The sequence below is a fragment of the Rissa tridactyla genome, chromosome 2 (genome assembly GCF_028500815.1).
Source record: "Rissa tridactyla isolate bRisTri1 chromosome 2, bRisTri1.patW.cur.20221130, whole genome shotgun sequence".
NCBI classification, from domain to species: domain Eukaryota; kingdom Metazoa; phylum Chordata; class Aves; order Charadriiformes; family Laridae; genus Rissa; species Rissa tridactyla.
Window position 1 is genome coordinate 15,680,352 of NC_071467.1, and position 26,991 is coordinate 15,707,342.

A 26,991-nucleotide genomic window follows, 5' to 3' on the forward strand; every position below is an offset into this window, starting at 1 on the left:
GTGTCTTCAGTAGTTAATGTAGGCCTAACCAAACCAAGGAGCCTGCTCTCTGGGACTCAGACTAGAGGGAGGGTAAGCAGTGCTTCCACATGAGGCAATAAAATGAATGTAGGATTTGTTAAATCATACAAATGATTGCCCGTCTGCACTTTGGATTATCTAAGGAATTGATTAAGTGCTGAGTTTTTTGGTTGATGAGTAAAGCTGATTAAAGAAAGTACCAGGGTCGTGATATATATTCTAGGAGTAGTTTGTCTGTACAGCAGTACGTTCACTCAGCCCAAACCTGACTTTTTTATTTTAGTTGAAAATAAAACGGTGAAAATTCCTTTTCTCTGTTCTGTACTCACTGTCTGGTTTTGGTTTTCCGTTTTGTTTCTTACAGCCCCGGCAGAGAGCTCTCCATAAACGTTTCCAGCCTCTAAAGCTGCTGTCCTGCCACTTGATATGAAAGTGAACTTTCCTTCATGAAAAAAACAACGTAATAAATGGCACTGCCAGAAGGTGACCATGGAGGACTGAAGACAAACTTGAAGTAAAATCAGCCCACTCAAGTTGATGCATTCTGGGGAGACCTGGTTTGCTCTGGAGTAAAAATGTGGTGCATAATATCCAGTGCTAATTTGTTGAAAATGGTCATTGACAGACCTTTAGCTGGAAAATTTCTTCCAGTTTTCATCACTGTGCATAACTTTTGAGTTCCCTTTAGGGGACTGTCTATGCCCTTCACTAGAAGTCCTGTTTTAGCATGGCAACTACTGGATTCTTTTATTATGTATGCAGATGGCATGATGTTTTAGGAAAACCTTACAGCAATTCTCCAATCTCAGTGGATATGTTCACAATATTACACCCCAATAGGAATGTAAACGTCTTGTATATGTTAGTTTTGCCGTCTAATGGTATTCTGTTAAACAATATCAGCACTTCATATGTGCTTTCTGCACAGAACTAGCACAGTCCATATATATACGATGGTCTTTTTTTAAAAATATTGAGGATACGTTTCAGTATTTGTGCTGAGACTGCATCCAAACTGAAGTCCACTACTAGCGTACCTTCACCGATTCACAGTAGATTGTGTAGATAGATTTGCACGTGGCAGAGGTGTGACTTCTTTTATCGAGACTTAGAGACCAGCTGTCACAGAGGTAGCCAAGAACAGGGTAGGTTGAATGAGGTGTAGGACACTGCGTCTGTTCTCCCTCTCGTCCGCCAAATATCAAAGGTTCTCGTTTCTAGTGTGCCAATGTGTTTTCTTACTCGTCGAGGGAGAGGCAAGGGAGAGAGCCTTTCTCAGAGATGTCTGTGACGCTGGGTTTGGTCTATGGTAAAACCAGAATAAACTGGAAGAATTCGGGTTCTTTATGCTGGCCACCATCTATGTTTTGGGCTGGACTGGGGAATCATAGTCCAAACCAAACTCTCTGAATAAGGTAAAGTGTAAGACTACACTTCTAAGGAGCAAGACACTCCCTTTGGAGAGGGCAGACTTCTTCATTAACTTTTTCCACTTTCTATCCAAAACAGTATTTTGGTAGGAACTGGGAATAAGCAAATGGTTCCAATAAGCCTTTCAATATACTGTAGCAGGCTCAAGACTGTTGCATTCAATCTGAGCATCGTTTTTTGTTCAGTCTCTGAATGGCTGGCCTCATCACTGGCTGTATCACAGCTGGCTGTGGTACTGTTTCTTCCATGGGGACTCAGTGGAATTAGCGTCTGTCCCTCACATCAGGACCTTCTTTACACACTCTTTATGATGAACTGATGCCATCAACACACTGAGGGGACTACCTATTTGTTCCTTCTTTCTTTAATATCAAAGGTAGCTTGTTGTCTATTTAAAGACCATCACTCTCTCCAGTCTGATAGACAGGTACTAAAGAGTCAATGTTAACATGTATGCCAAACTGTGCGTGAGACGCCAAACTGGTGTGAAGATGCAGCGATGGAGAGAAGGTGCAGCTACATCAAGTCAAAGGGACCTTTTTAGAGGAAGCTCCTGGGTTATAGTTCTTAAAAACTATTGTACAGTTCATTGCTAGAGAATGGAAGGTCAGCCACTGAGAGTGCCTCTACAACAAACAGATAACTGTCTGTAGGGCATAATTTTTTTCAGATGGGTATGGGCTTAGGTTTCAGCTCTCCACCCATCTCAGATTCAGCATGTTGGATACTTCTATAGTATTCAGTCCAGAAGCAAATTATTTTTGTCGATGACCAAGATTTTCAGAAGTCGCTAGTGATTTCTAATGGTTTGTGTCTTTCCATGGGTTCTCAAATGGAGCTCCCAGGAATTAAAAAGCAGTAAGCTTCTACATTCTCTTTCTGAAAATCCTGGTCCCTAATTTTAAATTAATTGGTGTAAAAATTCTTCAGACATAAGAATCATTGCCAATGGCAACATTTGCACTTTTTAGAGCTTTTCATAGGGTTGCAGGTTGGAATCTGATACCAAGAGACCCAGCCGTGCGCATGGCACAGGTCCACTGTAAGCTTCAGCAAATTTTACAGCTCTTTTTCTGCTACAGGTTTTAAAAATGCACTCTGGCAACTGACATCAATTTCATGTTGGTCCAGCAATTAAAAAACACCAACTTTGATATAAGTTATTTCAAAATGAAGGAGAATGCTATACTTCTGCAGAAGGGATTCTCTTATTTTACTACCCAGTAAAAAAATCCAGAATAATTTGAATGATAAAGAGTTCATCAGAGATCTTAAAACAGCGTATGAGAAGAAGTTGAGTTAGGCAGAGAGCCACGAGAAGCATTTTTTGTATCAATGTTAGTTTTGAACATCTTCCAGTATATGGGCATGAATTTAGATGTGTGCACTTCTCCCGTTAAAACAGTTTGTTTTAAAAGCTTCCCAGGATTTTAGCTACGGTGACCTAGAAAAGCAGTGTTATAGGCCCTGAGAAATGTGAAAATCAAGTCCAGACCCTTCTGTAGCCAGACTCGGTGAGAAGTCTGCTGTAGGTGCCTATCGGACAAATCTCCCTTGAAGCTGGTGTAGGTCTCCATCCTACAGCCAGCCTGTGCATGTGGATAACTGCAAGCAGAGTTCCCCCGAGCCCCGTGACACTCCTCACGTGTGTAATTGTCTGCCGGAGCCGTAAGGAAATAACTGTACTTTTTGGCTTGTATTTAACTATTCATCGTGTTTGGATTTTTTAATCACTGTTATTCTCCCAAAGTAGGCCATGCTTCCTCAGGGATATTTATGAAATTGTTCTACATCTCCTGAACAACTATCTGGATCCCAGCGTATTCTTCTGAAAACTTTTTAATATAAATAAACATGTGGGAGAGATTTTTGTTATTATGAATGGGGGCAGGTACTGTGTTCTCGGAAAGGCTATTGAGTGCAGACAATCAAGTCTATTGCATTTTTTATGCCGAACACCTTATTAATAACAGACACATCCGCTTTTGCCTGGGTCGCAGGAACAGTTCAGGGGAAAGAATGCTTTATCTCTAGTCAATAAATCATTTATGTCGAGAGTGCCAAAGACCAAGTCAACATGAAAGGGAGCGAATAAGTTATTCCGGCAAAGGAAGTGAATTTAAATACTCTCAGAGCCATTAGTTCAGTGCAAAAGAGTAGGAGACTAACGCTATTTTCATAAAACAGCAATTACCAGCCCTGTGGAGACAGATAAATTCACAAAGGCCAGTGCTACTGTTCCATTGATCACTAGTTATTATTTCTGAAACAAAACAGCATTGCCATCAGGACACCGTTCCCCGCCTGCAGACCCGCAGCCTTCCTCCCGTGCCCGCTCCCCCTCCCTGCCGCCCGCTCGCCCGGCTGCTTCGTGTCGAGAAAGGCTGCAGCATCAGCCCCCGCTAAGAAACGCTGACAGAGGCTCGGCCATCCCAAGCACTTTGAACCCTGAGAAGTCCTGCACTAGAAACCTGAAGGAATTGCTCTCCCCGGAAAACACGCCGCAGCTGAAAGCATCCTTTGCGCTGTTCTGTTCCTTGGGTTGTTTCCTCTGCGTGGCTTTCTGTGCCTGAACGCTCGCCATTTATTCTGTTGAGGGAAATGTAGCCTTCCAGGAGGGGAGTCTGAAAAAGCTCCGCGAGCTCTTTGGTTTTGCCCGCCCAGCTGCATGGCGATGCTCTGCCGGTGCGTTCATCCCTCCCTGTCTGTTCCTCAGGGTAAGTGTTGTCACTCGTCAGCAGCTGCAGCGTCGTTGAGGAAAGCAAACCATTAAAAATGACAAAATTCTGGTTTTGTTTTGCCCTGAATTTTTGGAAGACCCCAGGCCAGACCCCTGGCAGACCCGCGTTGGCATTACTCCATCAAAGTCTCCAGAGATGTGTTGATTAATGCCAGTGACGGAGCCAGGCCTGGGGTGGGTTTTTGTCATCACTAAAACTAACCTCCCTCCACCCGCCACAAAGTCACAAGATCTCAATTATTCAAAATTGTCTCAGGCAAGCAAAGTAAAATCCTGCATCTTTCCCATCAGTCCCCTTTTAACAGTTAACATCTCCGCCGTCAGAGTCTCCTTGAAAGGCCCCACTGCAGGACTGTGCTGCAATTGACCCTGGTATATATAGACTGTGGTCAATAAGATTTTAATTTAAAAAGAAAAGCTCCTCTGGTGTAATTGAAATTGATGAGTGAGGGGGAAAGTATTTCCAGTCTTACCTGCAACCTCCTATAGTGAAATTCAGGAGTGCAAAAAACCCCACCAGCATAACGTATGGGTGATTAGGCAGGCTCATGAGGATAAATCAGCAAGTAGGAAAAGTAGATATTTGATGAGGGAAGCCAAAAAACTGTATGGGAAGTCAGTGGCCAATAGATTAGGGCTAGTTAGACCAAAGGCTTTACATATATCCTAATAAATACAGTCGTAGCCCAGCTAAGTCTGATGTTAGACAGGCACAGCACAGTGATCGCTCACAGCACATGCGAAACCCAACAAATGTTCTTGTTCGGTGTTTGAAAGAAGTAGAAGGAGAGAGTCAGATTGCACAATAAAATGTAATTCCTCCTACTCCATCAGTAATTACGGGTAATACTAAGCAGCAACTCTCCAAACATATTTTTTAAATTTGCAGAAGCAGATAACTGAATCCAAAAGTGTAGGAAAACTTACCTAGGACTCCTCTGAACCAGAAAGCATAAAAGAAGCTTCAAGCTGCACCCAAAACCTCCAAGAATTGAAAAGAAGTAGTGATTTGATCCAAAAAAATACAGGTTTATTAGCTTCCTATCAGTCTTAGGCAAAATCATGGAAAGGCTGATATGACACAATCTTTAAAGCAATTAAAAATTGATAAAACTCCAAGGTATTTTTATAGAAATGTATTATGCCAAATAAACTCACTATCATTTTTTGTGATATCAAAGGGTCGCTGATAAAAGAGACTCTGCTGACATACTATACTTAGCCTCCTATAAATCATTTGATTCTGATAAAGAACAAAATAGCACAATGCAAAATCAATATAGTCCATATTAAGTGGATTAAAACCGATCACAAGGAATAACTGTAAATATGAAATTATCATCGGCAAGACTATTTCTAATCAGCTCCTCCCAAGGTATGCTCTAGTTTCAGTATTCTTCCCAGGGAAAGAGAAAGTTGGCAACAGCCAGAGATGACAAAAACAGGGGTGGGGTAGATAACGATATGGAGCAGGTCAGTGGTAGAGGGTAACTGGGAGCACGGCAAAGTCAGACATCCAGGAGAGATGGAAGCAAGTCCTGCTTGGAGGCATGGGGAGTACATCTGGAATAATATAGTGGCTGTGAAGGTCTGATAAATAGCGCATTCTACATCTACCCCCGAGACACTCTCGCCAGCTGGGATGTAGGACCTGGCCATAGCCACGCTCTGCCAGTTTGTTCGGTCACTGCCCATCTTTCAGAAAGGCTATCGGCAACTTGGAAAGATTATTTTCAATAGCTCCCAGTGTCAGTCAAGGGCAGGAAAACGGGTCTTTATTATAGTGTCAGACTAATGAAGCTCAAGCTATTAATTTATCAGAGGCAATTTGAAGAGGTGACTTGATCTCCGTCTGCAACCGCAATCTTCTACCTGGGCAGGGAAGTGCTGTCTGAAGGCAGGTAGCTCTTTTATTTAGAAGAAAAGGGAATGATGTGCTCTACTGGTTGGAAACTGATTTCAGGCTAGAAATTAAGTGCAAATGCTCGACAGGGAGGATAATTACCCATGGAGACAACTTACTTAGTTACCTGGCATGCTCTCCATCACATAAAGTCCTTAAATGTATGCAGAGTATTTTCCTAAGTCTATAAACTCTACCTCAAACTGAAATCCAGGCTCGGTGCGGCAATTACTGGATGAGGTTATTAGGCGTGTATTATGCAAGGATTAGACTACATCATCAGATGTAAACTTCTGAATTAAAAATATCTTAAAGTTTCCAATAGTACAGGAAGGCAGGGCAACCTATATCCATTTTTTCACACAAAATGGTCTTAATTTAAACAGCGTGTATGAACAGAGCTGTGCTTGCCAGCATTTGGTCTGAGCATCGGTAGGTCTGCTTGCAGTTGCAAAGTCCTTCTGCGCGTAATTAAAGGAAGAAAATGAGACTAGAAAGGACAACGCAAACCCTTGAACATATAGAGACAGTCCATTGTCTTTCATTAATAACAGCCTGAGACAAAATGATGGACTCAAATGATGGGACCAAGTGGAAGGGTAGTCTGAGCAAGGAATAACAACTGTGGGTTTGCGTCTTAATTAAGGAGGTAGCATCTTGCTGGCAAGAAACAGATTTTCCTGCCTTCAACAACTGGCAGAGAAGCTGTGGCGCTGATTGAGAATTATATTGTATCGCTGTGCAGCTGGACACGGTGCACGAGCTCCTTGCTTCAAAGACGGCAAACTGTTCCTGCTATCATGACGAGCCCCATCGGAGCCGGTTAATAAAGCCCTAGAACTGAAATGACTTCAGCGGGACTACCCAGAGTAATGAGCGCTGCTCCCGGTGGTGGGGTTTTGTGAGATTGGGCCCTATTACCATTGACAGGTTTGAACATTGTACCTTAGACATAAGCAAAGGAGCGCTCGGCATCTGATTTGGGTTTCACAAAACCGCTGTCGATGGGTGCCAGGCAAGTGCCAACCATCAGAGCCACCTTCTGCCAGGCTTCATCGGGCGGTGGGGAACAGCAGGAGCTGGGATGTGCGTTTTGAAGAGTAAACAGTTCACACAGACAGGAGAAACCATAAAAGCAATACTTACTGCAAATTGGTATTGAATCGACATCGAGAAGCCGAAACAAGAAGGGAGCTGGCTACGGCCGTAGCTAAGAAGATAAAGATCTTTGGGGATTCTTGCTCTAATCCAGTGTGAAATCCTAAGAAAATGAGTTTGGTCTAGATTTATTGTTTAAAGAACGTTGGTACAAGCCAGCCGCCCGTCAAATAAATTCTGCGGAGTCGCTGGCTTCGGTGCGTGATGGCTTTCAAGTGTCCTCCTGCTGCTGAGACACCTTGCTGCTCTGGAGGAGAGCGGTCCTTAACAGGCGCGTCGGGGGTCAGGCTGGACGGGAGAAGAAGCTGAACCTGCAGATGGCTGTACAACATCTGCTTCTGCCATAAAAGCAGGATTGCCAGCATTATTATAACACTTCCAGGCTTAGTCTGAGAATGAGCCGAAAAGCTCCTTTCTGATTTTCATTCCAAATGTATCTAAATACTTTTTCAGAAAAACAAAATCCCCTGTAGCTGTTGTTACATCTCTAATCACGTTACTTCTATTAAGCACTTGCCTTGAATTCATCTATTTAATATCATGAGTCACCAAATTAAATAGCGATACACAGGGTTTTTTTAAAGCAGGGAGATCGATATTGCAGTGCAACTGCATGTAAGCAATAAGAAGCTGTGCAGAGGGAAAAAAAAACAAACCACAGTCTGCCCCATCAGATGATTTGGGGACTTGGTTGGTTGTTTGGTTGGTTGGTTTGTTTATTGAGAGCATGGTTTTACATCTAGACAGAGGTTTTCCCTACTGAGCCAAGCTCTGGTCTCAAGGCCAGTCCAGATAAAGAAATGTTTGGAGTCCTCTTACCACTTCATCCGCATCCCTTGTATGCAAGAGGCTTCTTCTCTGCTTTTCTCCTGAGAAAGGTAGAAAGGAGCTTAAATGGCAATAGAGAAAGCACAGAGGGAGCTGAGCTTTCAGCCTGTGCAGAGCGTCTCAGCGTGAGACCCAGAGCCCAGCCTTCTCCTCCTGAGCCCAACACCAGTGACCGGGGGGAGGAATGGGCCGTGCTGGGTGAACACGCAAACAAAGCCAGGCGTCCTCTGCCCTGCTGAGGATTCTCTCGAAGCCATTGCAAGAGACACATTACCTTGCAGAATCAGACCCCGTGTTTCAGAGCATCAGCTGGGGTCACTGCTGTCTCCCGGGCTTCCCCTAAAATACAGGTGAACCGCACGGGGCAATGCTCTGGCAGTGGGAATTGCCAACATTTCCCCAAAGAGGCTGCGTGCTCTGAGGAGAAGACCCTTTTGCTTTGCACTAAGCTGCTGGGATACTTGGCGAGCGATAACTTTCTCACAGTTACTGCACAAAGTGAAAGTGGCAGGGCCATGCTTTGGGATGTGCTGGGCTTTGTTTTCAGTTTCCTTTTGGGACTGTGGTTACCTGGACCTGCCTTGCAATTATTCTTTCTTCTTCACAAGTGGGGGTAATCACAGAATCATAGAATGGGTTGGGTTGGAAGGGACCTTAAAGATCACCTAGTTCCAACACCCTGCCATGGGCAGGGACACCTCCCACCAGACCAGGTTGCTCAAAACCCCATCCAGATGCCTGCCTGACTCCACGCAGCATTAACCAGCAAAAGGGGGCTCTAAATTTGGGCTTCTCTACTTTGGGGAGCTGAATTTAAGGTTGGTTGAACCCAACCTTGAGAAGAGCAGATAACGGACAGCTGGAATTATAGCCACACCTGAGTTGTCTCCAAAGGTTGCCCCCAAATCATTAGCCCATGCACAGAATCAGGTGCCACACTGTGCTTGTGGGTCAGCACTGGCAGCTGATGATGGACACGAGCTACGGGGAGCGAGCGGGAAGCTGGGATCAAGGTCTTGGGATTTGGTGGCCTGGTGCAGGAGGGCTGGATGCAGAAAGGCTGAGTGCAAGCCCACGGCCGTGCTGTGTGGTCAAAACGGTCTCCCAAAGCCGGCAAGTTGTGGCTGGTCCAGCTGCCTTTGGAGTCAGCTCTGGTTTACATTCACTAAGGAAATAACTCTCTAAGTCAGTGATCTCCTTTTAAGGTTAACTTGGTTGAAAATCTAGGAAAATGCCAGCACTCTTAACGGTTAAAAAGCAACACACTGTTATCCCAGTCCGTCTGTGGCTGAACTTTTTAAAGACGGAGCCAAATGAGGTGGCATAAGACAAAAGTGTGCCTTTTTGTTTGATGTACACTGCATTTCCCCAGGCGTCCAAGGTGTTCATCTGTACAGCAGTGCTTTTTTCCCAAAACAGAAATTATCATGCAATCTAATTTTTAGTATATGAAGCGGCCATCACTGTTAATAACACCCTACGGTTTTTATATTTACTCTTTAATTCCTTCTGTTTTCAAAAGTCAACAAAAATTAAAACCTGGGTGGGAGGGAGGAATTCTTTTAAACGATGAAATTAAAATCAATGTCAAATTTTTGGTATCTTTGGGCATGATCTCTGGAAGCTTTGGATATCTGCTTTATCATTTTGTATATTTGACAATTTTGTACTCTGCATTGTTTGACTTCATTTGTGCATGGCGATGTATTAAAACATGGAATTTTTATTATACAGTAAAAGCATTTTGTTTGGTTTAAACAAGGTCAGGTCTTGATCCATTGCAGGAACAGGAGAAAAAAAAAATAAAACCAAGAGGTTTTTGCCAGCAACCCCTCTCCTTTGACGCTCTGACCGGTCTCATCTGGGGGGTTTCCAGCACCTGAAGGTGGGCAAATCTTCTCACCTGCCCACACGTCTCCTCCCCAGCTGTGGTAGGATCATAGAATGGTTTGGGTTGGAAGGGACCTTAAAGATCATCTAGTTCCAACCCCCCTGCCATGGGCAGGGACACCTCCCACTAGACCGGGTTCCTCAAAGCCCCATCCAGCCTCACCTTGAACGCTTCCAGGGATGGGGCAGCCACAACTTCCCTGGGCAACCTGTTCCAGTGCCTCACCACCCTCACAGTAAAGAATTTCTTCCTAATATCCAATCTAAATCTCCCCTCCGTCAGTTTGAAACCGTTACCCCTTGTCCTATCGCTACACTCTCTGACAAAGAGTCCCTCCCCATCCTTCCTGTAGCCCCCTTTAGCTACTGGAAGGCTGCTATAAGGTCTCCATGGAGCCTTCTCTTCTCCAGGATGAAGACACTTCGGGTCTGTGCAGCGGTTTGCTGTACGGCGGTACAGGTGCTGCGTAAATGCAGCATATCCGTAAGTGTAGCAGAAGGTGTTAACCGAGAAAGGGGCTGTGTTCCTCTCGGCAGGGTCTGGGTGTAAATCCAGACCGACTGCGCTGACTTGGCTCCATTTACCAGGATTTAGTGTGGTGCCACTGCGAGCAGACACTGCACGCTGCGAGGAAGTATTCTACTTTCGTTGCCTTTATTTCTCTAAACTTGAGGGATGCCCTTGTAAGCAGTGAAGCATCTTCTAAGGGGACCAAACCACGAAAGGAGCAGGTACTAGACTGTTTATGGTGCATGGCATCTCGTTCCCACCCCACTCCCCATTTATTCTCAGCATTTATGGCATGAGAGTAATTTAAGTCAGTAGATAAGGTACTTTTCAGAAAAACTAATGTGAAATTCCAGCATGGTATTATGCTCTCCCCTATATGTGTGGTTTTTTTCTTTTCAGCCATTATTCTGAATGTTCTCGCATTTGTAAGGTAGAGACTGATGACATGTTTTGGTCAAACACAAAATATTGGGCTTAATACAAAATAATAGAATGAAATTATATAGTGTGCAGTATAACTGACAAAGTCGAGATAAATTGTCATCTAAAAAAATCATAAATCATGTTATTGATTGTAACATCTTGTGATTGGGCTGCAATTTGCTAAATTCTGTTTATATCTTTAAAAAGCTTTCTACTCCATAAACTTTGTCAGTGAGAAGAACATGTTAGGAGGGAAAGCTCCGGTGTAGTACAAATCTGTGCACGTTACATCTCGGGCTGAAGGAAATGAGACCGATCATACAAGTAAAGAAAACAGTTTCTATGTCACGTGTCCTTTTCACCATCGGGGTCCCCATAGGGGTTACAGTGGCACCATATTATTACTACTCTGGATGCTGCACACTAAGATTATTTCCATTATAAACAATACGCCACCTAAATCAGATCTGCTTTATAATGAAACAGCAGCTACTGTGATAATGAAAAACTCCTCCCTGGAGACAGAGAAAATAGCTACGAGGCTGCGAAGAAGGAGCTTCCCCGTGCGTGCGTATGGGTTTTGCATTATAAATCTCACCAATGGGGTTGCAGTGTGTTACTCACAAGTCATCGGTGGAGCAACCGGTTGTGCAATTTGGGGTTTTTGGTTGTTTTCCTTCCAGTGACAGTTAGTCCTTCATGCAACTTGCATAATCTTATGTTATATCCATGTATGTCCTGCGGGACTGTCAGAGCTTGCCTTACCCTGGCCAGCTATCGTGGGTTACAGGCCCAGGTCATGCTGCTTGAATCCTTGGGCTCCAGTGCCATGTTAAAAAATTGGATTCCTGAACTGGGAATTTGCAATCCGAGCAGATCTGTGCTCATTTGAGCAAAGCCTTGTGATGAGAGCAAATGTCCTTAGTCCATAATGAAGTCCAGTGAATGAAGTACAACCCTAGAAAACCCAAGTGAAGGTCCCAATCCCACCATTGACCTGCTATATCTGAAAAAGCAAGTTCCCTCACGTCATCTCTTCATGTCCCACCTCCTTGTCTGTAAAACAGGAACTACATTTACCTGTCATGGTTAAACCTTGAAACTCAACAGAGAAACTGTAAGTCTTCCAAGAAGATGGTGTTGCAAGTGGGATTGATTTGAACAGAACAGGCATCTTGGTACAAAAAACCCCACGCTTTATTTGGGAGACAAGAAGATGCCATCTACAGCTCGTGCTTCTCTGATGTTCAGCTCTTGCGGCACCCAGGCGTAGATCTGTCAGAATCTCAGCGCATGGTGTGACACATTCATGGGTGAGGTGTCGTAACGGCCCGGACTCAGTTTGTCTGAGGTGTATTCCGCTTTTGTGCACTCCTTTGTCTCATTCATGTCACTGCCTTGTCATTGCCTTCTCCTTGCTTTTCTGCACCTGACGGGATTTCTTGCCTTCTACTGTTGTTAACATCACGTGGGAAATACACTGAATTACTGCACGTGAAAAACACACTTTCAAGTGAAGCAGTTTTGCTTTAACTAAATAGCACCAAGGCACCAGCTTTAGGAGGAGGTAAAGCAGAGGACAAACTGCTACAGGTTTGTTCGAGGGCAACGTGGGGATTAATCTGTTCCTCATGGCTGTGCTGGCGTGATGGGCTGACACGGCAGCAAGAAGGATGAACACTGGACACTAGGAAGAGCTTTCTAGGAACAGGGATGCTGAAACAGTAGGGACTGCTTAAAACAATGGAGAACAGCTTCAACAAGCATCCATCAGCAAGCCTGACCCTGTGTCAGGAGGATGGGCCAGGTTGTCTACCAAAATCTCTTTCAGAACAATTTTTCTGCAGGTAAGACTTGAACAGAAAGCAAAGAGTTAACTTTGTTAATTATCATTACTTTACATTTCAACTGGAACCAAATTTAGCTCTTCTTTTTCTACCTTTTCAAGGTAGAAACCTACTGCCATGTAGCTGTGGGTAATTCCAGGCTCATTTAAGTCAATACATCAGGCTGTCAGCTGAGAAACTGGGACACATCCACTGACGCGGCCGGTCCAGGTGCAGAGGCAGAGCCCAGGGTGACAGCAGGGACCAGGCCCATCTTCTCACCCAAAATCACCACCACGCTTATCCAGAGTCCAATTCCTGTGCTATACAGTGACAAATACCAGCAATTAGTGAGACTGAGAGCATAAAAGGGGTGACACCCTTTAGGGTCAGGGTGAGGATCACACTTCAGCCCATCTCCAATATCCAGGCTTTCATCTGGTCTTTGCTGGGCACCATCTGGGTATTAGGGCTAGGTGGAGAAGAGCCTTGAAATGAGGGGGTTAAAACAGGAACAAAAAAATATTTTTAGCCCACTTATAAGCTGAAAAGAGGCAACATTTTATAGCTAACTGGCCAAAGCCTTGAGAGCTTCAGCCCTCCGCTGCAGAGGCCAGGCCGAGAGGGTGTGCGTGGTCATCTCTGGCCTCCACCAAAAGCTGTCGACTGATTAGGAAAAATGTTTTCCCTTCACTGGGGATTTTTACTGCGGAGAAATGAAGCACTCCAGGGCACATCATAAGTCTCCGCTCGAACACTCCGCTCCGGCACTTTCCAGGGCGAGACGGGAGAGCGTGGTCGGTGCTGAGCACCGGATGCTCAGCCTGAGGGGCCCTGCGGCTCTCCTCCATGCTGCGCGGCGGGACGGAGACGCAGGCTATGTGGGAGGCAAATTGCTTTATGGAAAATATTGGGAACCATTGTACTAAGCTGATTAATTCATTTTAACAATTTTATTTAGCCACAAAAGTTGCCCCATGTGAAAAGGGCAGCTGCAAGTGTTTGCACAATGAAAATGCTCCCACGTGCAGGACGGCCAGATAAGCCCCTGCCTGTTTTTGCTACAGCAAGAAATTTTAGTACTTTTGGGAAAATGCAGGGTTATTTGTGCCTTTGTTTAAGCTTTAACTCGGAGCATGAAGGATACTGTTACGCTAGCTGCTTTTGTACACGTCCCTGGTGTCCCCGACTCAGCCTGGTTTTGGCAGTTCTTGGGAGGTAAAACTTGGTCAGAAACATGAGGAATTGCAGGAGCCTGGGTTCCCAGTGCCTAATTCCACCTGGAGACAACAGCTGCTCGTTTCACCCTGGGGAAGTAGCTCTTCTCCCCCTCCGCCACTTCCCCGAGTTGTCCAATACTAGGTAGGGAAAAATAAGCTTTCTTTGTGCTTCCCCTCTTTCTCTGCATTATTAGTCCCATAACAGGTCCCAAAATATGGACCTTTTGGTCAGTGTTTTGCTAATCCCATGAGAGATGTGGCAACCAACAGGAAAACCAAGATTGTCTGGAATATTACTCAAACGCATTGGACCAAGGACCACCCCCAGGCTTGAGTGTGTCTCTTGGGTCAGCAGTCACACACCCCTCCCCATTAAACTTAAATTAAAACCACTCTAAAAGCAGTGTGGTTTCAAGCACTAGCAGCGGGGCATTTATATGGGAATTTCAGACTGATACTTCTCCATGTGCCAGTTTGGGACCCCCTGAGTGTAGGATATTGTCTCAAAATATTCCCTGAAAGCCATCAAGAGGCATTGGCATCCAGGCACAAAACCAACAGCTCTACCATCTCAGAAAGCATTAGCTGTAAACCAGTTTTAGCTTCTCTGATTGTTTTGGAGCTCATAGCTGACATTTTTGCTCCAATTTCCTTTGCTTCCCATTATAGACTTGGAGAAGCAGAAAACCTTCATCAGAAATGGGAGGTGGGGTGGCTGCACGTTCACTTGCTCCCAGCCAAGGCACAGAGCTGCCTGGGTTACAACTTAGAATCATAGAATCGTTAGGGTTGGAAAGGACGTTAAAGATCATGTAGTTCCAACCCCCCTGCCATGGGCAGGGACACCTCCCACTAGATCAGGTTGCTCAGAGCCCCATCCAGCCTGGCCTTAAAAATTTCCAGGCATGGGGCTTCCACCACCTCTCTGGGCAACCTGTTCCAGTGTCTCACCACCCTCATGGTGAAGAACTTCTTCCTAACATCCAGTCTGAATCGATCCATCTCTAGTTTTAATCCATTCCCTCTAGTCCTACCATTACCCGACATCCTAAGAAGTCCCTCACCAGCTTTCTTGTAGGCCCCCTTAAGATACTGGTAGGCCACTACAAGGTCTCCTCGGAGCCTTCTTTTCTCCAGACTGAACAACCTCAACTCCCTCAGTCTGTCCTCATAGCAGAGGTGCTCCAGCCCTCTGATCATCCTCGTGGCCCTTCTCTGGACACGTTCCAGCATGTCCATATCACTTTTGTAGTAGGGGCTCCAGAACTGGACGCAGTACTCCAGGTGGGGTCTCACGAAAGTGGAGTAGAGGTGGAGAGTCACCTTCCTCGACCTGCTGGCCATGCTTCTCTTGATGCAGCCCAGGATACGACTGGCTTTCTGGGCTGCATGTGCGCACTGACGGCTCATGTTGAGCCTCTCGTCTACCAGCACCCCCAAGTTCTTTTCTTCAGGGATGCTCTCAAGCCAGTGACTGCCCAGCCTATAACTTGGTGAAACAAAAAATGTGGGCATGTATCTCCACAGAAATAGGTGCTTGGGAAGCATCTGAGCTATTCTGGGAGTTGCGTTCTGCCATTCATTTTGTTTTGAATGGTAGCACTGTAAAAAATCAATATGGCACATTTTAAATGGATTATGAGGCAGTTAAATGTCAGGTCTCCGAAGAGGAGTTGCAAATGCAGAGTGATCCCATGGGAGTTTTTATAGAGGGAATACTCAGGAAGCTGTTCTTGGCTGTTTACTTTAGAGGTCACAATGGATAAACAATTGAGTACGAGTTTCCCATGTGATCATCTTGCTAAAGGGGCTAATATGACCCTAGGATGTATAAATGGGAATATTGAGTGGTAGGGGAAATGTATTAGCTCTATATCTGACATTAATGAGACAAAAAATAGTCCAGTTCAGCTGTCAACGCTTAAAAATCGTGTTGAAAAACTGAGAAAGCTTGGGAGAAGGGCTATAAGACTGATTGAAAGCATATCTTACAGTGACCCAAAGGAGCACAATCCATTTATATTATCAAAGAGGAGTAAAAGAGATTAATTGATCAAGATCTATAAGTATCTATACATTGAGGAGGAATGCAGTATCAGAGGATTACTTAATCTAGCAAAGGCGTATAAGCCAGGAAGAGACTGGAGTCTCAAAAAAAAAAAATCAAGTTGAAAACGAGGCACATTTTTCTCCTTAATGACCTTGTAATCAACCACGGGAGGAGATGACATGGGATATGGTAGATTCTCCATCACCCAAAAAGATCTTTAAATTAAGCGTGGATGCCTTTCTACATAATGTAGCTCATGTATTGGTGTGGGAATTGCTGGGCGAAGCTCCACGGTCTGCATTATGTAGGAGGGCAGAGGAAACCACCATGGTGGTGCCTTCTGGCTGTGAAATCTATGAAACTATCAAAGCGATGAGGTCTGTATATCACATCCCTGCAGCACGCAGGCTGTTTATGCAACATATGTTATGAAAAGACTCTTTTAGCGATATTTAGAGAGCTTTAAATATTTTATTAGTGTTTTTTTATAGACTCTTCCTGTAAAAACAGGTAGATGAAATAAACCTTAAAAAAAAAAAACCAAAAAACTCCTGAAATAGATTTCCTATACCGCCAAATCGCAGTATTAAAGGCCAATATCTCAGGATACTCTGGGCTTTCAGTGTGATGCTCCAAGGACTCAGCCCATCATCGTGGTTTAAAGCTCCTATTTCACAGATTTATAGAAGCTAAACTCAGGAGGGACCACCGTGATTATCTAATCTGACCTTGTGCATGACGGAGGCCACAGGGCATCCCTCAATTACTTCCAGGCTATGCTGAAGCCTTCCAGACTCTTCCTTCATACCATGGCCGAGATATGGCCTTTCCCCTCCATCCACTCAGCTAAACATCACATCGTCTCCAGTCTCACCGCAACATCCTTCCTTCCACCCCTGACAAATGAAATCTTTCCTGGCACATGTCCATTCAAATTGCTGCTGCAAAGATCACTTTGCCATTCCTACGTCTCCTTGCCTGCCTCGCTGGCTCTTCCTTCTGCCTGTCCATCAACACATGTCCTGCCCCTCACAGCCTGGTCCCTACCTCTGCCACTTCATCGCATTCGGTACCAGCTCACTCCTGCCTCTCGTGGCCCACTTTGCTAATTTTTTTTTTTAATCTCCTTTTTTTTCTGAACAAGGCTCATGTGGTGTAGCACCAGTCCATGGGGAGACCCCGAAGATACATCCGTGCTGGTAAATTAAAAGATGCTGGGAGCATCCGCACCCATCAGACTAGGTTCAGCCACACATACTTCTAAGCTGTGACCATTTCATGCCACTGGCTCTATGGCTTAGGGTTTACAGCAGGAAAAATGTACCCAGAAACCCCCCCTTTTGGGAGGAGAGAGAGGAACTGGGAGGGAAGATCGTGGCACATCTTATCTTCCTGGCAGCTTGGTTTGGTCTTCAAGACTGTCACAGGATTTATGAGTACAAAGGTAAATCCTAGGCAGATGGAACATTAAAAAGTGATAAAGCCACAGACATGTGAGACATTTATTCGTGCTTCTCCAGTTTACTGCAGGGACATCACCTGCAGTCTTCAGCTGTTTGAAACCAAATCCCGGACTGGTGCATCAAGATCAAGGGAACGCTGCCAAGGCGTATGTTGTGGGTTGACCCTGGCTGGACACCAGGTGCCCAGCAAAGCTGCTCTGTCACTTCCCTCCGCAGCTGGACAGAGGAAGGAAAATATAATGAAGGCTCCTGGGTTGAGGTAAGGACAGGGAGATCACTCACCAATTACTATCATAGGCAAAACAGACTAGATGTGGGGGAAAAAAAAAGTATAACCAATCAAAATCAGAGTAGAGTAATGAAAAATAAAACCAAATCTTAAAACACCTTCCCCCCACCCCCCCTTCTTCCCGGGCTCAACTTCACTCACAGCTTCTCTACCTCCTCCCTCCAGTGGTGCAAGGGGATGGGGAATGGGGGTTGTGGTCAGTTCGTCACACGTTGACTCTGCCGCTCCTTCCTCCTCAGGGGGAGGACTCCTCACACTCTGCCCCTGCTCCGGAGTGGGGTCCTTCCCATGGGAGACAGTTCTCCACAAACTTCTCCAATGTGAGTCCTTCCCATGGGCCGTGGTTCCTCACGAACTGCTCCAGCACCCTTCCACGGGGTGCAGTCCTTCAGGAACAGACTGCTCCAGCGTGGGTCCCCCATGGCATCACAAGCCCTGGCAGCAAACCTGCTCCAGCGTGGGCTTCTCTCTCCACAGGGCCGCAGGTCCTGCCAGGAGCCTGCTCCAGCCTGGGCTTCCCACGGGGTCACACTCTCCTTTGGGCACATCCACCTGCTCTGTTGTGGGGTCCTCCATGGGCTGCAGGTGGATATCTGCTCCTCCATGGACCTCCATGGGCTGCAGGAGGACAGCCTGCCTCACCATGGTCTTCCCCACAGGCTGCAGGGGAGCCTCTGCTCTGGCACCTGGAGCACTTTCTCCCCCTCCTTCTCCACTGACCTTGGTGTCTGCAGAGTTGTTGCACTCTCATATTCTCACTGCTGTCTCCGGCTGCTGTTGTGCAGGGGGTTTTTCCCCCTCTTCTGAAATTTGTTATCCCAGAGGTGCTACCACTGTCACTGCTATGCTCAGCCTTGGCCAGCAGCAGGTCCGTCTTGGAGCCATCTGGCATTGGCTCTATTGGACACAGGGGAAGCTTCTAGCACCTTCCCACAGAAGCCACCCTTGTAGCTCTGATGCTAACGAAACCTTGCCACGCAAACCCAATTCAGTTTATTAGTGACAGACCTGAATTCTGTTGCAGGTAGAAATCAGTCATGTGAATTATTAAATGCCTGTGTATCATTCCAAGACATCCAACAGCATGGTACAGTTTCCATCTAGACAAAGCCTGTATTTTAAAGCTCCTCCTCCTTTCTAAAAGAACCCAGCTTGATACAATTGAGTGCAGGAGACCAATACTGCAGGACTCTTTGTAAATAAAGGTAAACTGAGGCAAGGAACAGGAGTTCCCACAGTGGGGGATTGGGCTGCATAGGAGGAAAAGTCAGACCATGGAGAAGTCCATCCCAGACTTTGCTTTCTAGAGAAGAGCTCCTTCCCCTATGTGTGCGAGAAGTGCTTCGTCTGGGGTAACAGGGAAGTGAGGAGAAAGGATGCACATCGAATCACAGAATAGAATCATAGAATCCTGTAGGTTGGAAAAGACCCTTGGGATCATCGAGTCCAACCATCAACTCCACTCTACAAAGTTCTCCCTTACACCATATCCCCTAATACCACGTCTAAACGAGTCTTAAACACATCCAGGGATGGTGACTCCACCACCTCCCTGGGCAGCCTATCCCAGTGTCTGACCACTCTTTCTGGGAAGAATTTTTTCCTAATGTCCAGCCTAAACCTACCCTGCTGCAGCTTGAAGGCATTCCCTCTTGTTCTATCGCTAATTACCTGTGAGAAGAGACCAGCACCAATCTCTCTACGATGTCCTTTCAAGTAGTTGTAGAGAGTGATGAGGTCTCCCCTCAGCCTCCTCTTCCTCAAACTAAACAGCCCCAGCTCCTTCAATCGCTCCTCATAAGATTTATTCTCCAGGCCCTTCACCAGCTTTGTTGCCCTCCTCTGCACTCGCTCCAGCACCTCGATATCTCTCTCTTATTGGGGTGCCCAAAACTGGACACAAGACTCAAGGTGTGGCCTCACCAGTGCTGAGTACAGGGGGACAATCACCTCCCTCCTTCTGCTGGTCACACTATTTCTAATACAAGCCAGGATGCCATTGGCTTTCTTGGCCACCTGGGCACACTGCTGGCTCATGTTCAGCCGCTTGTCCATTAGAACCCCCAGGTCCTTTTCTGCCAGGCAGCTCTCCAGCCACACTTCCCCAAGCCTGGAGCGCTGCATGGGGTTGTTGTGGACCAAGTGCAGGACCCAGCACTTGGCCTTGTTGAAGCTCATACCGTTAGCGTTGGCCCATCAGTCCAATCTATCCAAGTCTCTCTGTAGAGCCTCCCTATCCTCATGTAGATCAACACTCCTGCTTAAGTTGGTGTCATCTGCAAACTTACTGATACATACTATGTCCTTATCAAGATCATCAATAAAGATGTTAAACAGAAATGGTCCCAACACTGAGCCCTGGGGAACACCACTTGTGACCAGCCGCCAGCTGGATTTAACTCCATTGACCACCACTCTTTGGGACTGTCCATCCAGCCAGTGCTCGATCCAGCAGATCGTATGCTCATCCAGGCCATGAGCAGCCAGTTTTTCCATGAGAAAAACAGAAGCAATCTACTGCCTTCACTGCTTCTGCTGTACGAAAAATGACAAATACCCGCTTTTACAAAGCTTCGGTGCTCAGAATTTTCTAACCGAATACACAACTGCACAACGGGTCTCCATCTGAATTCACAACAGTTACCTTACTTTGTGTTCCGAGCAGGGTTTAATCCTTCTAGAGCCAAACTGCATAAAATTGCCAAAAGCTGACAGACGTCTGCGTTCAGCGTTGCCTATTGACATGCCGGCACCCCTGGCCAAACCGAGAGGAAAACATCTGTCAGTAGGTGTTAATGAGACCATAGCAAGTAGCAGGCAAGACCCAACCAGCTCAGCAAGATCAGACAAAATTCATGTTCTCGTGGGGTGATCACGGCTATCTACAGCTGCACTCAGCCGTCAGGGGATGACTCGCACACATCCTTCCTTACACAGATATTTCATGAATTTTAGAGTTAGCAGGATGCAAATCTGCCCTTTCAAGCTCGTCTGTCAAAGCAGAGCTTTGGCCGGTACCTGGCGGGGGTTTGTGCAAGAAAACAAAGTGCTATTAAAGAATGTCGCAAGTGTCCTCTCCGAGCCAGCACAGTTGCAGCATGGGGCAGGAAGTACTTTTTTTAGCAGAGATGTAAAATTAAATGCCACATTGCTCATAACTAGTCCTGGTACCATGTTTCTGCAGCAAGTCATGGGCAGCTCCAGTCTTCATACCTAACGATGGTCCTGAACGAAATGCTGCTGCTGGAGTAAGTGTGTGGCATGATTTTGGGTTGTCAGGCGACAGGATCACGCCTTTGAGCAGTGGTGAGTTAAAGCAGAAGGAAGGGAGGGGAAAGGGGAGAGAGGGGAGGCAGCAATTCACGGAGAAAATTTTCATTTAACTAACCGATTATTTACATCTCACTGTACAAATCAGAGCTAAGTATATCCATCCAGGCCAAAGTATATGATTCACAGTTTGTCAAATAGACATTCTGGAAGTGAGAAGTTACAGAAATAAAAGTCATGAATCATCAGTTGTTCTTTTATGCTTGTGGACAGCATCTTTTATTACACGTAAATTCAATTTATAACCATCACAAACAGAAGAAATAGCTAAAGTCAAGTTTGCACAGACAGAAAAGTGACACGGCTTTGAGAACAAGAAATTGCGAGTCTAAGGATGGATTCTACCCCGTTATTTTAGTGGGATATACCTGATGAGCAGTAAATATCTGCAGTGTCTGTTCATGGGCTCTACCCGGGGATTCTCCGTCCCAGTCTAAAACAGGCAGCTACAATGATGCAGCACACCCTAAAAGCTGCCGTTTCCCTCTGTCGACCATCAGAGGAAGCTCAGATAAAGACTGACTAACTAAAGTTAGGTGAGATGAACCCTACTTGCTAATGCTCCTTGAAGACAAATTCATAGACAAGTCCCTAGCGATTTTGAGAATTTCAGATGAGATACCTGGTTCGGCGCATGAGCCCTTCTTTGCGGTGCTACCTACGAAGATAAAAAGCTGCAAATACCTCTCCACACGCACAATTAAAAGTCACGTTGCAGAATCTGAGCTGAAAAGCCAAAAAGAAACAGGTCTTTTTTAATGCGAGGTCTTTCTTGCACCCATTCCATAGGACAGGCACCTGCTACCGTGGAAGGTTCCCTGTGGGAATAACTCAGCCCTGTCCTCCTCTCGAGATTCACCACGTGCTTTTGCCGTGGCTTGCTGGGAGGACAGACGTGGTTTAGTCTGCAGAGGTAGTAAGCACATTTCTTGATGTTTCTTTGGACACATCAGGAAATGTCAAGGGTTTGCACAGTAGGAAGAAGAGCCCCATCCCAAAACGTCTCAGGTGGGGTGCCCTCGCTGAGGCAGCTCCTGTCCCGTGTCTCTTCCAAAGACGCACCAAGCAGGAGGACTACACTGTATATTTTTGTTTCTCTGGAGCACATCTATAGAGGCAACAAACAGGTGGATATAAAGTTAGCTGTTTAACTGACTCGACTGTTTAGAAATATAACAAACAAATGTAAATACAACTAGGGATCTGGAAAGTAGTGTTTTATTTTCTGTCTGAGACAGCAAAATGAACGGAGAGCAATATCCAAGCACTGAAAGTTAGCAGACTGGGGACAAAAATATACCAGTTGCTAGGAGATGGCATTTAATCTAGAATTTTAGGCAATAAATAAAAATGAAGTTATAAGAAAAAATATTGTTTAGAGCAGAAATCAACCCAAAGCAAGTGGTTGTTTATGAGAGGGAGCAGAGCTGTTGTGGCCGCAGAAGGGCAAGGATGCTGCAACACATTACGCCGCAGGGACGGAGGTGAAGGGGAAGGTTATCACTTGACCATGGGAACAAAACCCCCACCAGTGAAAGACATCGCGGGCAAAACTCTTTCCTGGTTGAAGTTGCTGGGAAATGCGCCACTAAGGTAAACAAAAGCTGTACTTCAACCTGCAAATACCACCTTTGTCTGTGATGGAAGCCCAACCAGAACCTAAAATGTTGTGAAACTCAGCTTGCTCCATCCGGTCCTGAAAATTACAGGAAAACACAGCAAAAAAGCCACGTTTTTTTCTGAAAAAAAAAAAAAAAAAAAAAAGGATTTGCCCAAGTGGGATTTTAATCCTGCTGAAACCAAGGATAAAATTGTGATATATCTCAAAAGGTCATTTCCTCCCACACATCCATGGGTAAAGAGTTGCGTGTAATCTAGTCCAGCTCATGGTAATCACCTACACCTTGTGAGGAGGCAACCCTCTTCTGGTGCATATATAAAGTAACTATATGCAGGTCTCAGAAGCAGCGTTAGTTTCAACACCGCCCCTGGGTAATTTCCATCTCAGACATCCCCATGATCCAGGCTGGTAAGCACTTCTACAATATTTGGTCCCAGTGATTACATTAATTAGTAGCACTGAACCGTAGGGGTCCCGCGGGCAAGATGGAAATTCAGACCTTTCATAACTTTGATATTACCTGAAATTACAAGCAGTAGCTGGAGCACTACTTGTTTAGACTTGCTTAGGATAGTGCTTGTCGGAGTGATTAATAATTTTCTCTGGGCAGCAGCCAAAGATCAGAGTCCATGCTGATGCCTGCAACCTAACAGAAGGCTTCGATATCGTCAACAGGGGTATAGTCAAGCCTAAATAACCGCTGGTTGAGGTGTACTCCTCGCTCAGAAGATCCAGGGGACCATCCTCTCTGCTGGCTCAGCTTGTCTTCTGAAGGACAACTGCTGATTTCTATGGCCTCTTCAGACCTATCAGTGCTGCCAGGAAGGCAGTAACATGAGTACTGTTACATTAATGCTGCTGGTGGTTCTGACATCTCCTCTTCATGCAATCCAGACAGCACAGATGGTACCATCACATCTGGATCTATACACTTGCCAGGGTCCTCTGCAGTGAGGAAGGGTTGGACAAGGACTGGATGGTTGTTGTTCAATCCCTCTGATTGATCCCACCGACTGGCTGGGAGAGTATCAGGCAGGGAGGGCTGGCTGGATTTTTGTCATTATGCGTGGTTAAGAGTCCAACCACCATGAGCCAGCAGTGTGCCCAGGTGGCCAAGAAGGCCAACAGCAACTGGGGTTGTTTAGCGTGGAGAAAAGGAGGCTGAGGGGAGACCTTATCGCTCTCTACAACTGCCTGAAAGGAGGGTGCAGCCAGGTGAGGGTTGGTCTCTTCTCCCAAGTAACAAGTGATAGGACAAGAGGAAATGGCCTCAACTTGCGCCAGGGGAGCTTTAGATTGGATATTAGGAAAAATTTCTTCTCTGAAAGTGTTGTCAAGCATTGGAACAGTCTGCCCAGGGAAGTTGTTGAGGCACCATCCCTAGAGGTATTTGAAAGACATGCAGACGTGTCACTTAGGGACGTCGTTTAGTGGTGGACTTGGCAGTGCCAGGTTCACAGTTGGAGTCGATGATCTTAAAGGTCTTTTCCAACCTTAAATGAGTTTGTGATTCTATGATTCTATGATGGCGTGGCCACTCTGGTATCCAGTGGGCTTTTCTCCCAGAATGACCGGAACTGCCTTTGCTTCTGCCGGCAGCGAGCACAGATTTATCAGCGGGTGATAGAGGCAGTAACCTCCATCCCTGCCATGTCAGGTGGGAAGGGCTGGCTGCCCACACTGTCCATCTGTCTACACTGTGGCTGAGCCTGGGGCTCCTTTCAGCCCAATGTGGCGTTTGAATGAAGATCAGAAAGAAAATGTGAAAGAGGCTTGTGGGAACCGTATGATTTTTTCAGTTTATTTTTAAAAGAGTGTGTTCCTGGCCTTCCTAGGGCCAGCAAGAGGGTTTTGTCCATATGCAGATGATCATAAATCAGGAGAGAGGAGCCCAGAGTATCCTTACTGTTCAGTTTGTAATAATTTGCAATGACTACAAGCTGGCAAAGTGCACCAAAACGAATTGTGACCTGGGCTGCATAAGAAGAAGCGTGGCCAGCAGGTGATTCAGGAGGTGATTCTGTCCCTCTACTCTGCCCTCATGAGACCCCACCTGGAGTACAGCACCCAGCTCTGGGGCCTCCAGCACAAGAAAGACATGGACCTGTTGGAGCGGGTCCAGAGGAGGGCCACAAAAATGATCCGAGGGCTGGAGCACCTCTCCTATGAGGACAGGCTGAGAGAGCTGGGGTTGTTCAGCCTGGAGAAGACTCCAGGGAGACCTTATAGCGGTCTTCCAGTACTTAAAGGGGGCTCATAAGAAAGACAGAGAGGGACTTTTTACCAGAGCCTGTAGAGACAGAACAAGGGGCAACAGTTTTAAACTAAAAGAGAGTAGATTTAGGTTAGATATAAGGAAGAATATTTTTACGCTGACGGTGGTGAGACACTGGCACAGGTTGCCCAGGAAAGTTGTGGATGTCCCATCCCTAGAAGTGTTCAAGGTCAGGTTGGATGGGGCTTTGAGCTTTTGAGCAGCCTGGTCTAGTGGGAGGTGTCCCTGCCCATGGCAGGGGGTTGGACTAGGTGATCTTTGGAGGTCCCTCCCAACCCAAACCATTCTGTGGTTCTATGATTTGACTTTTAAGTCCTATGTTCTGATTTGGGGCACTTTGCAAACCTTTAAGTCAGCAACACAATGCCTAAGAGGTCTGCGAAGAAACTTCCGCTTCTTTCCTGGTATCTAGGGCTGAAAATAAAGAACCACTTGGTGAGATAAGTACCCTCCAAATCGGGAGGGACCAGTACATAGACCAGTCAGCGAAACCAGCAGCCGCATGGCTTCTCTGATGGAGCTCACCACTGAGCAGCAGCTTTCAAACATTAACAGCGATGTTTATCTGCCTTCAGAGGAGCTCGCTTCCCGCACGCATGGACTGTGTGCGAGTCAGGCCTGCTTATCTCCTGATACAATCGATATTCAAGGCCTGCTACAGTTGGGTGCCTTATGCAAGCTTAATAAAGCTGGAGAAAGTGCTGCTATTTCAGCATCAGCTGAAGAAGGAAATAAAACCACAGGGCACTGCCGGGGTTCGCTGCCAGCACTGTGTGAATTGTAAGAAATATGAAAGGGGGATAGAGCCTCTTAACATCTTCCCTCAAGTTTCCAATTTCTCTTCTTTTAAGATTCAAGGTAGATGAGACACATCCTGCTGTAACCTCTACTGTAACTCAACATGCAGGTCTGGGGAAGCGAGGGGAGAAGCTGGGCTGCTTTTCATGTGCAGGAAAGGAAGCAGGGAGGTCAGGGCAAAATATTTCTGAGGTTCACTCACGGCTCAGTGGGGATCCCGAAGACCACCTTTCTCACTGACTTAAAGCCACAGAAGCTAGATGTGCCCACCGTGAAGGGACCGAGGTCATGCCAATGAATAGCAGTGACTGTTAAAGGCTCCCTCTCTGCAGCAGCAATGGCTCACAAAATGTGGGGAGCCTGGAGAGCCGAGCTGAGCCCAGCCCAGCCCAGGGATTCTCCACCTCCAGCTTAAGGATTCTTCTTATTTCCTCAGCAGCTGCTTTGGGTTTACACTCACCACCTACCTATGGAAATGGGAATGGGGACTCACACCCACTTACTCCATGCGTCAGAGCAGGCTGCGTGGAGAAGATGGATTACTTTCATCTTTGTGATTGCATTTTACCTTTTGATGCCCTGGATGTTTATTCCTGTATCATGTATTAATTATTGGCATTCTCTAAGCTTCCTTCTGTCTTAATCTGATTTAAAACAGACATTTGCATTTGAAAAGTAGCTAGCATGTATAGCAAATCCTTTCCCTTGGTTTGCTATTAATGCAGCCAGCTTGATGTATTATATTAACGCTGTTTGCCAGGGGTGAAATTAGCACACCACCGATGGAGAGGCACTTCCTTGGTGAACCTACTGCTTTTACCCACAGGCAAAGCATCTACCTCCCCTGGTGCAAAACCTGGATCCTGACTGCAGCAGCATGGTCACACAACCGCTCCTCCCCCTGCTGCCTTTGGGCTGGTTTTGGGAGGTCCAGAGGCTCTGCATCCTGCCCATGGCGCAGTCGCTGTGTGCAAAGCCCGACCAGCCACTGGCGAAGGGTGAATTTACACCACAGGAGAAGGATTAGACATCTGTTGCAATGGAGGATGCGAGAGCTAAACACGCTACAATGCACCAAAGCAGCAGCTGAGGGTTGTGCAGGGACTGAGGCAGGTCAGAAGAGGACTGGGCAAGGTCAGGATTTGTCCAATGGTCTTCATGAAGAGGCAAGCACAGAGGCTGAAATGCACGTGTGCTTCAAAATTATCTGAACT

General features: G+C 46.1%; 1 protein-coding gene across 2 annotated transcripts in view; it reads left to right on the forward strand.

Moving 5' to 3' along the window:
• SAMD12 (sterile alpha motif domain containing 12) overlaps positions 1-9,820 on the forward strand; it is a 190,444-nt gene extending 180,624 nt beyond the window's left edge. For both annotated transcript variants that reach the window (XM_054190518.1, XM_054190519.1), the window contains one exon: positions 386-9,820. In XM_054190518.1, coding sequence (XP_054046493.1) covers positions 386-408 — 23 coding nt within the window. In that variant the 3' untranslated portion in view covers positions 409-9,820. The remainder of the gene's footprint in view (positions 1-385) is intronic.
• The last annotated feature ends 17,171 nt before the right edge of the window (positions 9,821-26,991 follow it).